At 39.9% G+C, this 13,772-nt stretch overlaps 1 protein-coding gene across 2 annotated transcripts in view; it reads left to right on the forward strand.

Annotated features, from left to right (window-relative positions):
• MORC4 (MORC family CW-type zinc finger 4) overlaps positions 1-8,426 on the forward strand; it is a 65,367-nt gene extending 56,941 nt beyond the window's left edge. The window contains exons 15-17 of one of the 2 annotated variants that reach the window (XM_081042150.1): positions 5,992-6,679; positions 6,970-7,215; positions 7,567-8,426. In XM_081042150.1, the coding sequence (XP_080898276.1) occupies positions 5,992-6,679; positions 6,970-7,215; positions 7,567-7,647 (1,015 nt within the window). In that variant the 3' untranslated portion in view covers positions 7,648-8,426. Of the gene's footprint in view, positions 1-5,991; positions 6,680-6,969; positions 7,254-7,566 lie in introns of both variants that reach the window. The other variant, XM_081042149.1, reaches the window with a different exon arrangement.
• Positions 8,427-13,772: the final 5,346 nt, after the last annotated feature.

Here is a 13,772-nt window from a genome sequence, read left to right on the forward strand (position 1 = left end):
AAAGGAATTGTTTTTTCTATCTCTTTTTCTGAGATTTCATTGTTGGTATATAGGAAAGCAATGGACTTTTGTACGTTGATTTTGTAGCCAGCAACTTTACTGTATTCATTGATTGTTTCTAATAGCTTTTTGGTGGAGTCTTTAGGGTTTTCTATATATAGCATCATGTCATCTGCAAAGAGTGACAATTTAACTTCTTCATTCCCGATTTGGATGCCTTTTATTTCTTTCTCTTGCCTGATAGCTCTGGCGAGGACTTCCAACACTATGTTGAAAAGCAGAGGTGATAGGGGACAACCTTGTCGTGTTCCTGAACGTAGAGCAAAGGGCTTCAGCTTTTCAGCATTAATTATGAGATTAGCTGAGGGTTTGTCGTATATGGCCTTTATTATGTTGAGGTATTTTCCTTCTCTACTTATTTTATTAAGTGTTTTAATCATAAATGGATGTTTCATCTTATCAAATGCTTTTTCTGCATCAATTGATAGAATCATATGATTTTTGTCCTTTATTTTGTTTATGTGATGTATCACATTGATGGATTTGCGAATGTTGAACCATCCTTGTGCCCCGGGGATGAACCCCACTTGGTCGTGATGAATAATCTTTTTAATGCATTGTTGTATTCGATTTGCTAGAATTTTGTTTAGGATTTTAGCATCTGTATTCATCAGAGATATAGGTCTGTAGTTTTCTTTTTTTGTGTTGTCCTTACCAGGTTTTGGTATCAGGGTAATGTTGGCCTCATAAAATGAGTTAGGGAGTACTGACTCTTCTTCAATTTTTTGGAAGAGTTTGAGCAGCATTGGTATTAGATCCTCTTTGAAGGTTTGGTAGAATTCACTGGTGTAGCCATCTGGTCCAGGACTTTTGCAAAATTGTTTTTAAAAAGAACCAAATGGAAATTCTGGAGGTGAAAAATGCAATAAATAACATGAAAATTTCACAAAAAGGATTCAACAATACATTAAAGTTGGCTGAAGAAAGAATCAGCCACCTGGAGATATATCAGTTATAGATCATGCTAAGAACAGAGAGAAAAAAGAATAAAGAAATGAACAGAGCCTCAGAGAAATGTGGGATACCATTAAGTGCACCAGCATATGCGAAATAGGAGTACAAAAAAGAAGAGAGGGGGGAAATGGAGTAGAAAAATATTGAAAGAAATGGTGCCTGAAAACTCACAGATTTGATTAAAAAACACTAATCTACACATCCAAGAAGCTCACCAAACTCAAAATAGGATAAATGCAAAGAGATTCACAGCCAGACTCAGCACAGAGAAAATATTGAAAGGCAAAGAGAAAATCTCGAAGGCAGAAAGAGAAAAAGAAATCATACGCAAGAGAACCCTGATAAGAATAATAGCTGACTTCTCATCAGTAACACTGGAGACTAGAAGGCAATGTGATGACATATTCAAAGTACTGGAAGAAAGACTGTCAACCAAGAATCTTAAGTCCAGTAAAACTATCTTCAGAAAATGAAGGTGAAATAAATGCGTTCCCAGATAAATAAAAGCAGATGGAATTTGTTTCTGGCAAGACTGCCCTATAAGAAATACAGACGGGAGATTTTTAGGCTGAAAGCAACTGACACCAGGTAGTAATTCAAATTCACATGACAAACAGAGTGAGTACTGGCAGTGGTAACTGTAATTAATTATAAAAGGTATTGCAATGGCATATTTTGCCTCTTTCTATTCTTAACTGATTTAAAAGAGAATGGATTCTGGGTGGTGAACACACAGTGCAATATATGATGATGTATTGTAAAAATGTACACTTGAAACCTACATAATTTTACTAACCAATGTCACCCCCGGTAGATTTAATAAAAAAATTGCATAAAACTATGTATGTATTTGTATATGATTTCATATATGTATACAATTTTATCATTGGGTTCATCTGAAGATGTAAAATGTTTGACAGTCACAGCACCAAAGGAGGTGAGTTGGAGCAAATAACACCAGATGGTAACTCAGATCTACAGTTAGAAATGAAGAAAATTAAAAATGGAAAAATAAGGTTCACTCAGGTTTTTCAAAAGACATAACATTGTAGATGGTAATAATTATATAAATGTATTGTTAGATTTGTAAATGTTAAACTAGGAAATATCCATATAACATGAAAAAAGGAACAGTTGAAGAAGAAACAAAGAAAGCATGACATAGGAAACAGAAAGCTAGATAGCAAATGTAAATTCTGTCCTATCAATAATAACATTAAATGTGACTAGATGAAACACTCCAGTCAAAATACAGAGATTATCAGGTTGGATTTTTAAAAAATGTTCTAATATACTGTCTATGGGAAACATGCTTTAGATTCAAAGATTCAAATAGGTTGAAAACACAAGGATGGAAAAGTAAATATACCATGCAAACAACAACCATAGGGGCTTGAGTGGTTATATATACTAATATCAGACAAAAGTCACTTTAAAAAAAAGTACTACTAAATATAAAGAGAGATATCGCATAATGATAAAGTCTTTCGGAAAGATATAAAAATTATACCTATGTATGGACAGAGCCCCCAAAATGCACCAAGCAAAAGTAGGCAGAATTGAATGGAAAAACAGACAGTTTCACAATAATAGTTAGAGACGTCAGTGCCCCATTTTCGATAATGGGTAGAAAATCAACAAGGAAATAGAAGAGTTGAAGAATACTATAAACCAACTATACGCCAACTGAACCTGACAGACATACAGAATACTTCACCCCGAAGCAGCATAATATATATTCCTCTCAATTGCGCTTGGAATATTCTCCAGGATAGAACGTATATTAGACTATAAAACAAGCCTCACAAAATTCAAAAGGATTGATGTAGTACAAAGGATGTTCTCCAACCATAATGGAATTAGATTAGAAATCAACAACAGAAAATTTGGGAATTTCACAAAGATGTGGAAATTAAATACCACACTCCAAAACAACAAATGGATAAAAGAAGAAATTGCATGGGAAATTAGAAAATGTCTTGGAAGATGAAAATGAAAAGAAAATACACCAAAACCTAAGGGATGACGCTGAAGAAGTACTTAGAGGGAAAATTATATTTGTAAATGCTTATGTTAAAATTGAAGAAAGATCTCAGAGTAAGAACCCAAACTCCCACCTTAAGAAACTACAAAAACAAGAGCAAGTTAAACCTAAATCAAGCAGAAAGAAGGAAATAAAGATCAGAATGGAAATGAAATAGAGAATAGAAAAACAATAGAGAAGGTCAGTGAAATCAAAAGTTGGCTCTTTGAAAAGAACAACAGAAGTTAAGTAAAACAGGTCCATTTACAGTTGCTTGAAAAATAAAATATTTAGGAATACATATAACAGAAGTGCAAGCAAGCAACACTGTGTACTAAAAACTACAAAATATTGTTGAAAGAGATTAAAGAATACCTAGCTAAATAAATAAATAAATAAATGGAAAGGCATTTCATCTTTGTGTGTCAGAAGATTGAATGCTGTTGAGGTCCTGCTACAGATTCAGTGCAATACCTGTTAAAATGTCAGCTGGCTTCTCTACAGACAAACAATGGAGGAATATAACAAAAATAAGAAAGAAAATTAGTAGAAACTATGTAGTTGGAAAAAGAATTCTTGGTATGTAAACTCTAAATCTTTACTAAATGAGAGAATATACATCTGTAATAAGAATCGATTCCTAGAGGAAAGAATCAGACCTTTACTTAGAAGACTAGTAAGTATTTGTAGAACCAATAAATAAAATCCACTTATTATTCTCTCATTCACATGATAGTTTCGTTTTGATTGGCTCTTACTGTGAAGGGTTTCTTTCCCCTCATCCCTAAACACAGTTCGCCAAGATCCCTTCTGTCAAGGAGCTCATACTTGAGTTTGGAACCTGTGAGACACAGGTACGCACACTTGCACGCACAGACACACATGGTGGAAAGTGATAACATATTATAAGTGAAGGCTAAAGTGCTATAGTAATTAAGAAGTACCATTTCACTTAGACATGGGAGCAATAAATAAAGATTTCAAATAGGGGAGTAATATAATTAGAGCAATGCCTTAGGAAGGTTAACTTGGCCTTGGGTGATCAGATGTGAGAGAACGGGAGACTGGAGGAAGAAGCCACTGCCGTAGTCCAGGAGAGGTCATGAGAGCTTGAACTTGAGTATTGATGGTGGGAGAACTATATAAAATTACTGAGAGTTTAGTGGTGTCATAGCACAAATAGGAAACAGGAGAGGGAGATAGGTTTGAAGGTGAAAAATGAAAGGTGAGTTTTATACATACTGAGTGTGATACCAGTGGAGCTTCCATGAAGAAACATGTGACCGGCGGTTGGAAATTCAGTACTGGAGGTCAGGGCTGGGGGAATGACTTGGAAGTTACTCTCGAGAGGTTATAGCCAAGAGATTGCATGAGATTACCAACGAAAAAGAAATGTAGGGAGAGAAGAGAATTAAGGACAGAACCCTTAGAGGTGGGAAAATGAAGAGAAGACGGATAATTTGACATCCATTGCTTTTCGTGAAACTTTGTTCTTGCTGTCTAGTATCCTTTACTGTTTCTTTATGCCCAAACTGGTTTACTGTCTTCCTCAATACCACGGCTAAAGGGTCCATCTGCAGTGGCCCTTACACGTGTTTAAAGATGGGTACATTTGTTTTTACATAGCCCCTAAGTCCTTTTGCTTTCCCCCAAGGCTGACACAAGATCTGTTTAGATGGCAGACCAGTTTTATTTCCAGGTGAACACTAGTTTTAAAGAATATTCAGGGCATTATAAGAAGCTAAGGTTTCAGGTGTACAATTCTGTATTACATCATCTATAATATCCCATTGTGTGTTCACCACCCAGAGTCAGTTCTCCTTCCATCTCCATATATTTGATCCCCCTTACCCTCATCTCCCTCCCCCCACCCCTCCTTACCCTCTGGTAAACACTAACAATTGTCACCCCAATAAATAAAAAAGAAAGAAGCTAAGGTTTGAGATGTTCTCAGAAATTGAGGAGGAATGTGGGCAGCCTTGAAATACTGTTGAGTTGTCCAATTACAAGCCTGACTCTTTCCCATTGAAAATTTGAAAGATGATTTTTACCTTGAAATTTCTTGGTTTTCTGCGGAGACGGCAGAATAGTTATAAGGATTAAAATGGGTCCTGTCCTGCTGCATGATATAAAATTGCCTATGGATTTCCCTGGTGCCCGTTGTTTTGTTTGTTCCTTCAGCCTTTAGTGCGTATAGCAGCCAGAAATGGAAGGTGATTGAGGTCACCGTCCTGGGCTTTCCTGAAAAACTGAAGGCGTGCCTGTTTACCCCAATAGAGGGGAGTGCTTTTGCCAAAAGGGTGAAATGACTTGAATTGCCTCTTTCGGTTTCTTTGTTTATGACCGGGGCCCTGTGTTTTAATTAACTTTTACAAGTGAATAATAGACAATAGCTACAATCCTGTTGGCTGGCAAATAGTATGGTGTTCATTGCAATATGAAAAAAATGTGCATAAGTCTTTGGTAGTGACTTAAGTCTTTGGTTTTTGTGACACTTTAAAATTAACAAGCTGGCTCGGTTCTCCTCTGCATACTCCACCAGGCTTTTTAAGAACTTTTTCTTTTTTTTTTTCATTCTTGTATGAGAGGATTTTGCATGTGTATTTTTTTTTGTTTTTCTCCCTTTACTTGCATTTCAGAAGCTTCTAAGTCAGGCTGATTTCAATCCTATTTTCAGAATTCTTACCAAGGTCAACCTGGTCCGGTTTTATACAGATGCTGACTCTTCATACCTTTTAGTTTCATCTCTCAAGACCAATTGCTATCTCAGGAAATTGCATAAGTGAAGGGGTTGGAGTTTGGGGGTAAAGTTGTATTGTGAACCTGAAATGAGCTGTGGATAACAGCTAGAGTAAGTTTTAATATGGGGAATTTGAAGAGGGGCTCCATAGGATAAGAATACACTTAGCCTATGTTTTGGCAGCTTAAAATGTAATTTCCTCTTCTTCTTACAGTAAGCACAAATGGATCCTAGGTGAGGAACCTGTGGAGAAACGAAGAAGGCTCCAGAATGAGATGACACCTCCTCTAGATTATTCCATGCCTGGGTCTTACAGGAGGGTAGAGGCAGCTGTCGCCTACCCAGAAGGGGAAAACAGCCACGAGAAGTCCAGTTCTGAGAGAAGCACACCACCATACCTTTCCCCAGAATACCCAGAAGCAAGCAAGAATACCATTCAAAGTAGGGAGGTTTCAGTTCTGTATTCAGGAGCCCAAGACCAACACCAGGTGTCCCTGCTCCCTGAAGAATTAGATCAGATGCCAAGATTGGTAGCAGAAGAATCTAACAGAGACAGCAGAAACATAAACAAGGAAGAAGTAAACAAGGGGCCTTTTGTAGCTGTTGTTGGTGTTGCAAAAGGTGTTCGAGATTCAGGAGCTCCCATTCAGCTGATCCCTTTTAACCGAGAGGAGCTTGCTGAGAGAAGAAAAGCAGTTGAATCCTGGAACCCAGTGCCTTATGCTTCTGCAGCCTCTGCTACAACCCCTGCTGCAGCCGCTGGGGGAAAGGGAAGAGGTTATGAGGAGAGTGGAGGTCATAATACGCCAAAGATGAAGAACCAGAGAGAGCTGGAAGAGCTGAAAAGAACCACAGAAAAATTGGAACGTGTTCTGGCTGAAAGGAATTTATTCCAGCAAAAGGTTAGGGCTGCATCTTACCACTAGGAATAAGAGATCCTTGTAACCAAGGGACCAGGGAGTTGGAGCTCTGATGATTTCCTGTTCTGAGGCCTTTAAGCAAAATAAGCCATTGAATCATTCTGTGGTATATCTTGATTGGGTGCACCCTAATGGGTTCCCACCCATATTTTGGGATTGAAAAGGTCCATAAGCAGCGGAATATGTACAGAGGCATCACAGAGTGAAACTAGGGACAGTTTATGGCACTTGTAGCATGTGGGGTCATGGAATTTCTATTTCTTGGACTGCAGGTGGAGGAGCTGGAACAGGAGAGGAATCACTGGCATTCTGAATTCAAGAAAGTCCAGCATGAATTGGTGACCTACAGTGCCCAGGAGACGGAAGGCTTGTATTGGAGCAAGAAACACATGGGCTATCGCCAAGCTGAATTCCAGATTCTGAAAGCTGAGCTGGAAAGAACCAAAGAGGAAAAGCAAGAACTAAAAGAGAAACTGAAGGAGACAGAGACGCACCTGGAAGTGCTGCAGAAGGCTCAGGTCTCCTACCGGACCCCAGAGGGAGATGACCTAGAAAGGTTAATTCCTAGGGTTTAGTTATCAGCTTGTGAGCGCTAATGGGAAGCAGCCGTTAGGACCCCAGTTACTGGTCACTGCTAAGGGAAGAAGCCTTAATCAATTCACTGGCCACAAGGATTTAGGAGTTACTTCTTAGAGAGCTGCAGCCAGTTTCCCCTGTGCTTGGTGGTGGTGTACTTTCTTCTTTCTTTGTAGCTACTGGAAACATAATTGTTGAGAAATGTAGGCCCATTTTTAAAGAGCTTCATTTTTGTCTGTTGGCTAATGACTTCATGTCATCTCTTCTCCTGCCCCCCTCACTCCATCATACAGGGCTTTGGCAAAGCTTACGCGGCTGCGTATCCACGTCAGCTATCTCCTTACTTCTGTCCTCCCTCACTTGGAGCTTCGTGAGATCGGGTTTGACTCAGAACAAGTGGATGGGATCCTGTATACGGTGCTGGAGGCAAATCACATACTGGATTGAGCACTAGACTATATGCTCTATGTGCCCTTCTCTGCCTGTCTCTTCCTTTCTCTCTCCTTTCCTCCCTCCCTCCCCCTCTTCTCTCTCGTTCTCTCTCTCTCTCTCTCACACCTTTATGCCTTTTATAGAGAATCTTTGAGTAAATCCTGGCTCTTAACCAGCCTGCTTCTTATTCAGTGTGCTGTGAGAAAGAGACTAGTTCAGTAGGCTTTCAAGAGTTTCAGGAACAAGAAAGCAATAGTCACCAAACCAGGTGACCTTGAGAGCTTTAACTTTCGTGACTTAGATACTTGGTCTATTGTATATCCTTTCTGAAATGGTTTGTATTCATTTAAGTTGAATCAGTCAGCAAATATTGGGTCCAATGTATTAGGCATTTGAGGATAAATTAAGAAGTATAACTCATGGTTTCAGCCACCAAGGATCTAACAATCTAGTTGGAAACACAAGACACACACCAAGTTAACTGACTTGTGCAAACAGGGAATTTCTGGGAAAGGAAGTTCAAGGAATGCATCATAGCAGAAATGGGACCTAAACTAAGGTTTGTTTAAAGAACAAGTATGACCACACTTAACAGTAGTTCTTTAGGTGGTAGAAATATGGTTGATATTTTTTCTTCTTGCTATCTTCCTGCCTTTTTCAAGTTTTCTATAATAAACCTGTTGTTATTCTTATGTTGGAAAAAATAAATTGTTTTTTTTTTAAGAATGAGTAGGCTTGGATTTAGATATCAAATCAGAGAGTGTGTGAAAATGTAAGTTAATTTTATATTTATAATTTATATTTAGCATTACCTCTGGAAGAATAGCATGAACAGAGGCGTGGAAAAAGCTGGTATGTGAAATACGTGTTTGGTAGAAATAATGGGTTAATGTAAAGGAAACTAAGGTTCAGTCGTGACCCATCTGAGCACCTCCCTCTGTGGTGTTTGCATTTTAATAAGGAATTCTTGAAAAAGAAATCTTCGAGGCTCATATCCAAAAGATATGTATCGCCAAACTGGGATTTCAGGTAGTAGGGGTGCTGTTTTAGAGCAGGGAGATGTATTTGATATCCCTCAGAATTCACCACCTATCTACTCCTCAGAATAGTGCAGAGTGAGGGGTAGATCTCGTATTATCAGAAACAGTAAAACTTACACTCTTGTAAAGTAGATATTTTGTTTATTCATTGCTTTATTGTGTTTATATAGCTCATGCTCCAAAGAGTTCAAGGTACTATTCAAAAGATGTTGGACAGTGAACACGTGAAAACATAGTGACAGTGAAAAATATCAAGTAAAGGAGAAATAATAAAAGGGAGGTGGTATCAAGCAATTGCCAAAGGATTAGTTAGTCCAGGAGAATGTTTTGGATGTTCTTTCTGTTTCTCCTCTGCAGAGTTACTTCAGAAGACTCTTCCCAAACTTATTTTACCTCCTTTGAAAGGAGGCCCATCATAGATATTCCAGTGACACTGCAAGGAATGGGGGAGACCAGAGCCAGGCTTCACCACTGGAATGGGTATTGAAAGGTGTCCCCTGCCCCCTTTCCTTCACCTCATTGTAGCTCTAGCCTGCCTTGTGATTATTTCTCACGTCAGACATTTGGACTATGATATCGAGGGCTCCAGTTGTCTAAATATTACTCAGAGACTCAGAGAAGGGAGGAAACATATCCATCTATTGTCTCAGTAATACTTGTTCTTCAGATGGGGGCTGTGAACTGGTGGGGCTTAGCACAGATACGGACGATATGGACGAGAAGGTGGTATAGGGAAACTTCAGTCTTGAAGGTTCAGCGTGTGTGTGTGCGTGTGCGTGTGTGTGTGTGTGAGTGTGTGTGTGAGAGAGAGAGGTGTGTGTGAGTGAACAAGGGGCAGAGTAGGAAGGAGTATAGGCTTTAAAAATAGAAAGGTAGAAAATTATAACTCATCTTTACTAGTGCTTATTCTCAGCTCATTTCCGAGTCCCAACCCCATATTGCTTCTTACAGCAAGTTACCTGTGTGTATCCGTTTACCACAGTACTAGAGTTAACCTTTGTGACCTACTTACAATGAAGCCATACCAGATGAGATCCCTTTAACTCATGTTAAATGCCACAGTGGAGAGATTGAAAAGTATCAACCAGCTTTACCAGAGCTTATGATCAAGTGTGGAGGCAAAAGACATTCAGAAGAAGAAAGTGGGCTGTTCCTCCTGGCTATCCTGTTAGCTTAACGTAATCATAATTCTCCTTTCAAATGCCTCTCACATTTGCCTTTTAACTTTCTACTTCCACAATCAACGTTTGGGTTGCTATTCCCTCATACCTTGGTAATTGAAATAGATTCTTAATTGGCCTCCATTGTCTCCTGTTCTCGCTGCTTCAGTCCATCGTACTCTCTGTCACTAAAAGGCTTTTCATGATCTCACCAGGTTGTGTCTCTGCTCAGAGGCTCGGTGAGGCTCCCATTGCCCGCCCAGTGCAGTACAAATTCCCATCTGACTTTAGCGTTGCTCTCTAGACTCAGCTTCCAACATTTCAAACACAAACTGCATCCGTCCAAAATAAACTATTAGTTTCTGAACCTTCCTTGAGATTTTTCTCTATCTTTGCTATTCTATTTCCTCTGCCTCGAAGGTTCTCTCTTATCATCTTTCCCTTGGCGCAAATGTCAACTTTTTTCCTGAAAATTCCTCTGAATAACCCAGCCAGACCTGACATTTTCTTTGAGCATGTCAGTTTTGCGTCACTTACAAAGCACTTAACCATAAACTTCCTTGTCCTGTCTTTCCTATTAGAAACCTCCAATTCAAATATTCAGCTGCCTACTTGATATTTGCACTTACATGTCTCACAGGCATTTGAAATAAAACATGTTAAAGATAAACAGTGACACATACCCCAGGACTGCTCCTTCCCTCAATTTTCCTCATTTAAAAAAATGGCACCTCCACCCACCCATTCACAAGAGGTAGAAACATGGAACTGGTTTCCTTTTTTTTATTTATTAAAATGTATTGGGGTGACAATTGTTAGTAAAGTAACATAGATGTCAGGTGTACAATTCTGTATTACATCATCTATGTATCCCACTGTGTGTTCAGCACCCAGAGTCAGTTCTCCTTCCATCACCATATATTTGATCCCCCTTACCCTCATCTCCCTCCCCCCACCCCCTTACCCTCTGGTAACCACTAACCTATTGTCTGTGTCTATGCGTTTTTGTTTCTCCTTTGTCTTGTTCCTTCGTTGTTTGGCGTATGCCCCACGTGTCAGGGAACTTACCTTTAACTCTCTTCGCTAGTCCCTCACATACAGTCTGTCGGAAAGTCTGTCGATTCTACCTCCAAAGTTGTCGACTTCACTCACTTCTACTACAGCTACGTTAGTCCAGGCCACCATCATCTCGTATAGATAACTGCAACTCCTAACTGGTGTCCTGTCCATGCTTTCATTCTTATTCCCACAACGGTCTCATCATTACAGCCAGAGTGATTTTTTTTTAAATAGAAGTCAGACCACGTGACTCCCTTCTTAAAGCCCTTCAATGGCTTCTCATTGCACTTAGAATAAAATCCATACTCCTTACAATATCCTTCAAGACCCCTGCCTACTTCTCCTTTGGTTCTTGTACCTTCACCATATGCCACTTTTCCCCTTGCTCACTGGTCTTGCCACTGAAACATGTCCGGCTCTGACTTACGGCAGAGTCCATCCATACTGTGCGCTGTCCTGTAATGCTCGTATCCCCAGTCTCGGCATGGCTTGCTATTCCTCATCCTTCAGGTCTTAGTGTAAGTGTCAACTTTCTCAGGCCTTCCTGGCAACGTTTTTTCTCTATCTACCCTATTCTGTCACTAGTTCCTGCTGTGTTGAATTCATAACGCCTCACAATTTGCAATTATATATTTGGCTGTTTACTTTCATTCAGCAAATATTTATTGAATGCCTACTATATGCTTTATGATACACAGTGGTGAACACAAGACACATGGTCTCTGTCTGCCTCTTTCACTAATAAGTTACATAAGGGGAAGGGCCCGCCATACCTGTTTTTGCCAGTCACTGTATCCCAGAGCTTATTGTGGGACTTGGTACATAGCAGGTAATCAATAAGTAATTGTTAGTGGTGAGAACTGTGTTTTGTTCAAATTTCCATCTCCCTCAAGACCCTGAAACAGTACCTCGTTCATAGAAGGGGTTGGATACATGCAGTGTGAGTAAGGTAGATTATCCCAGATCCTTAACTCTGAAAATGAAGGACTGAGACAGTAAGTGCTGCAGGTTACGGGGAAAATCAGTGGGAGCTGGAGTGGCCTAGTGTTTCTCTTCAGCTGATCTTTGATTTGCATAATTAGGTCACCAAAGGACAAGGGAAATATGGGTGTTCTTGACCTCAGACTTTCTGAATTATCAAAAGGGAAGCTCCCTAGCATACAGTTTTGAAATAGTAAGAATTACAGAATATAATCAGGAGAAGTCTATAGAGACCAGATCATAAGAGTAGAAACTAAAAGGAGAAAAACACATTTCTGAGCAGTCTTCTGTTCACTTTTTCCAAGAGTAGTGACAGTTTATTTCAAGAGAAGAAAGAGGAGCTATTCATAAGCCAAGAACAGACGGAACAAGCTTCAAGGAAGTAAGTTCCCGGCACATGTTAGGAAGTCAGTATGTACTTGTTGGATGAACAAATCGGCACCTAGCAGAGGACTAGGTCAGAGCCGCTGTAGCCCCTGGGAACAGGAAGATTTGCTTGCCCATGTCTAGTGATTGCATATAATCTGGGGGAACAATTAGAGGCTTGATTGTCAGGCTCTGAGTTCCCAAGGGCAATCTCCAGATAGAACATGTGTCAGCTCTGTGCTGTGAATGAAAGCCTCTTTCTTTAGTGCAGTGTTAAGAGTGAAGCATGGAGGTACGCTCAGGAAAGCTTCAGGGGGTGAGTGCAGGCTAAGTCAAGTGTTAAGTTCCCCAAAAGAATAACTTGTGCTTGGTGACAAGGACATTCCTAACTCACGACTTACCTTAGGCAGAAGGGACCTTGAGGAACCAGACTTACTGAATCTACAGTTAGGGTACATAGTTAATAAACTAGACAATTTGAAAGAACTGACTTAAAAAGTTTTGGGTATATTAAAGCTTTAGTCTCATTAAGTGAGACACACAGCATTAATGGAAAATCAAATCTGCAGAAGAAATGTGTTTTGTTATGTGTCTCCATCCCCAACCCCAAAGTTTTCATGTGAATCACCAGAAATCCCCAACCCACTTCTAGATAAAATCAGGTGAAATGTTTTGGGTGCTTTCTACATGCCAAACATATTCCATTCATCTGCCCATTGAGACCTCAGGGGCAGGCAAGATAACTTTAGGTCGGGAAAGTGTTCCCCAAATACCTGATCTTCCAGATGGGGTATGGAAACTTGTAAGGATTGGAAAGGTGGGGGTGTATGGGGAGAGTTTCCAAAATGTAGGAATAGTATAAGCAAAGCCATAAGACTGGGTGGAGGGGAGTGAATAACACCCAAGAGGGTGTGAGGGATAGTGAATTACTCAATTTGGAGTGTAAGGAACAGAATGGACCAAGGGCTTGGGAATGCCAGCAAGAGGGAGGCTACGCTAAATCTGCGCTACGCTAACAATGGAGCCCGTTAGGCTATGAGATAGAAGGCGGCTGCTGAAATCTCCCAGTTGTCCCTGAGTTTGGGAAATTAACCCCAGTTTGCAGTTCCCTTGAACTAAACTTTTCTCTAGCAGTGCGACCTGATTGATGATGGTTCTTTTCCACCGCAGATTTTCACAGATCTGGATGAAGGTTAACGAGCCATGATGGCCACCCCTTTCCTCTCCAACTTTTCAAGTCTGCTTTTTCTCTGGGTTCTGTTAATGGAGTCTGATAAATAGAAGCCTATTGAAGGTCTTCAAAGTATTCAGACTTTCAGAAACAATACTGAGAAATTTTTCTTGGAAAAGAATATTCCCTTGCTAATGTAGATTCAGATCTATGGTAGAAAATATACTTTGTCATCTGCACCCATTCCCCAAAGACACACAGATTTTGGTGTGATGTTGGCACTACCCTTT

This window comes from Rhinolophus hipposideros, assembly GCF_964194185.1.
Source record: "Rhinolophus hipposideros genome assembly, chromosome: X".
NCBI classification, from domain to species: domain Eukaryota; kingdom Metazoa; phylum Chordata; class Mammalia; order Chiroptera; family Rhinolophidae; genus Rhinolophus; species Rhinolophus hipposideros.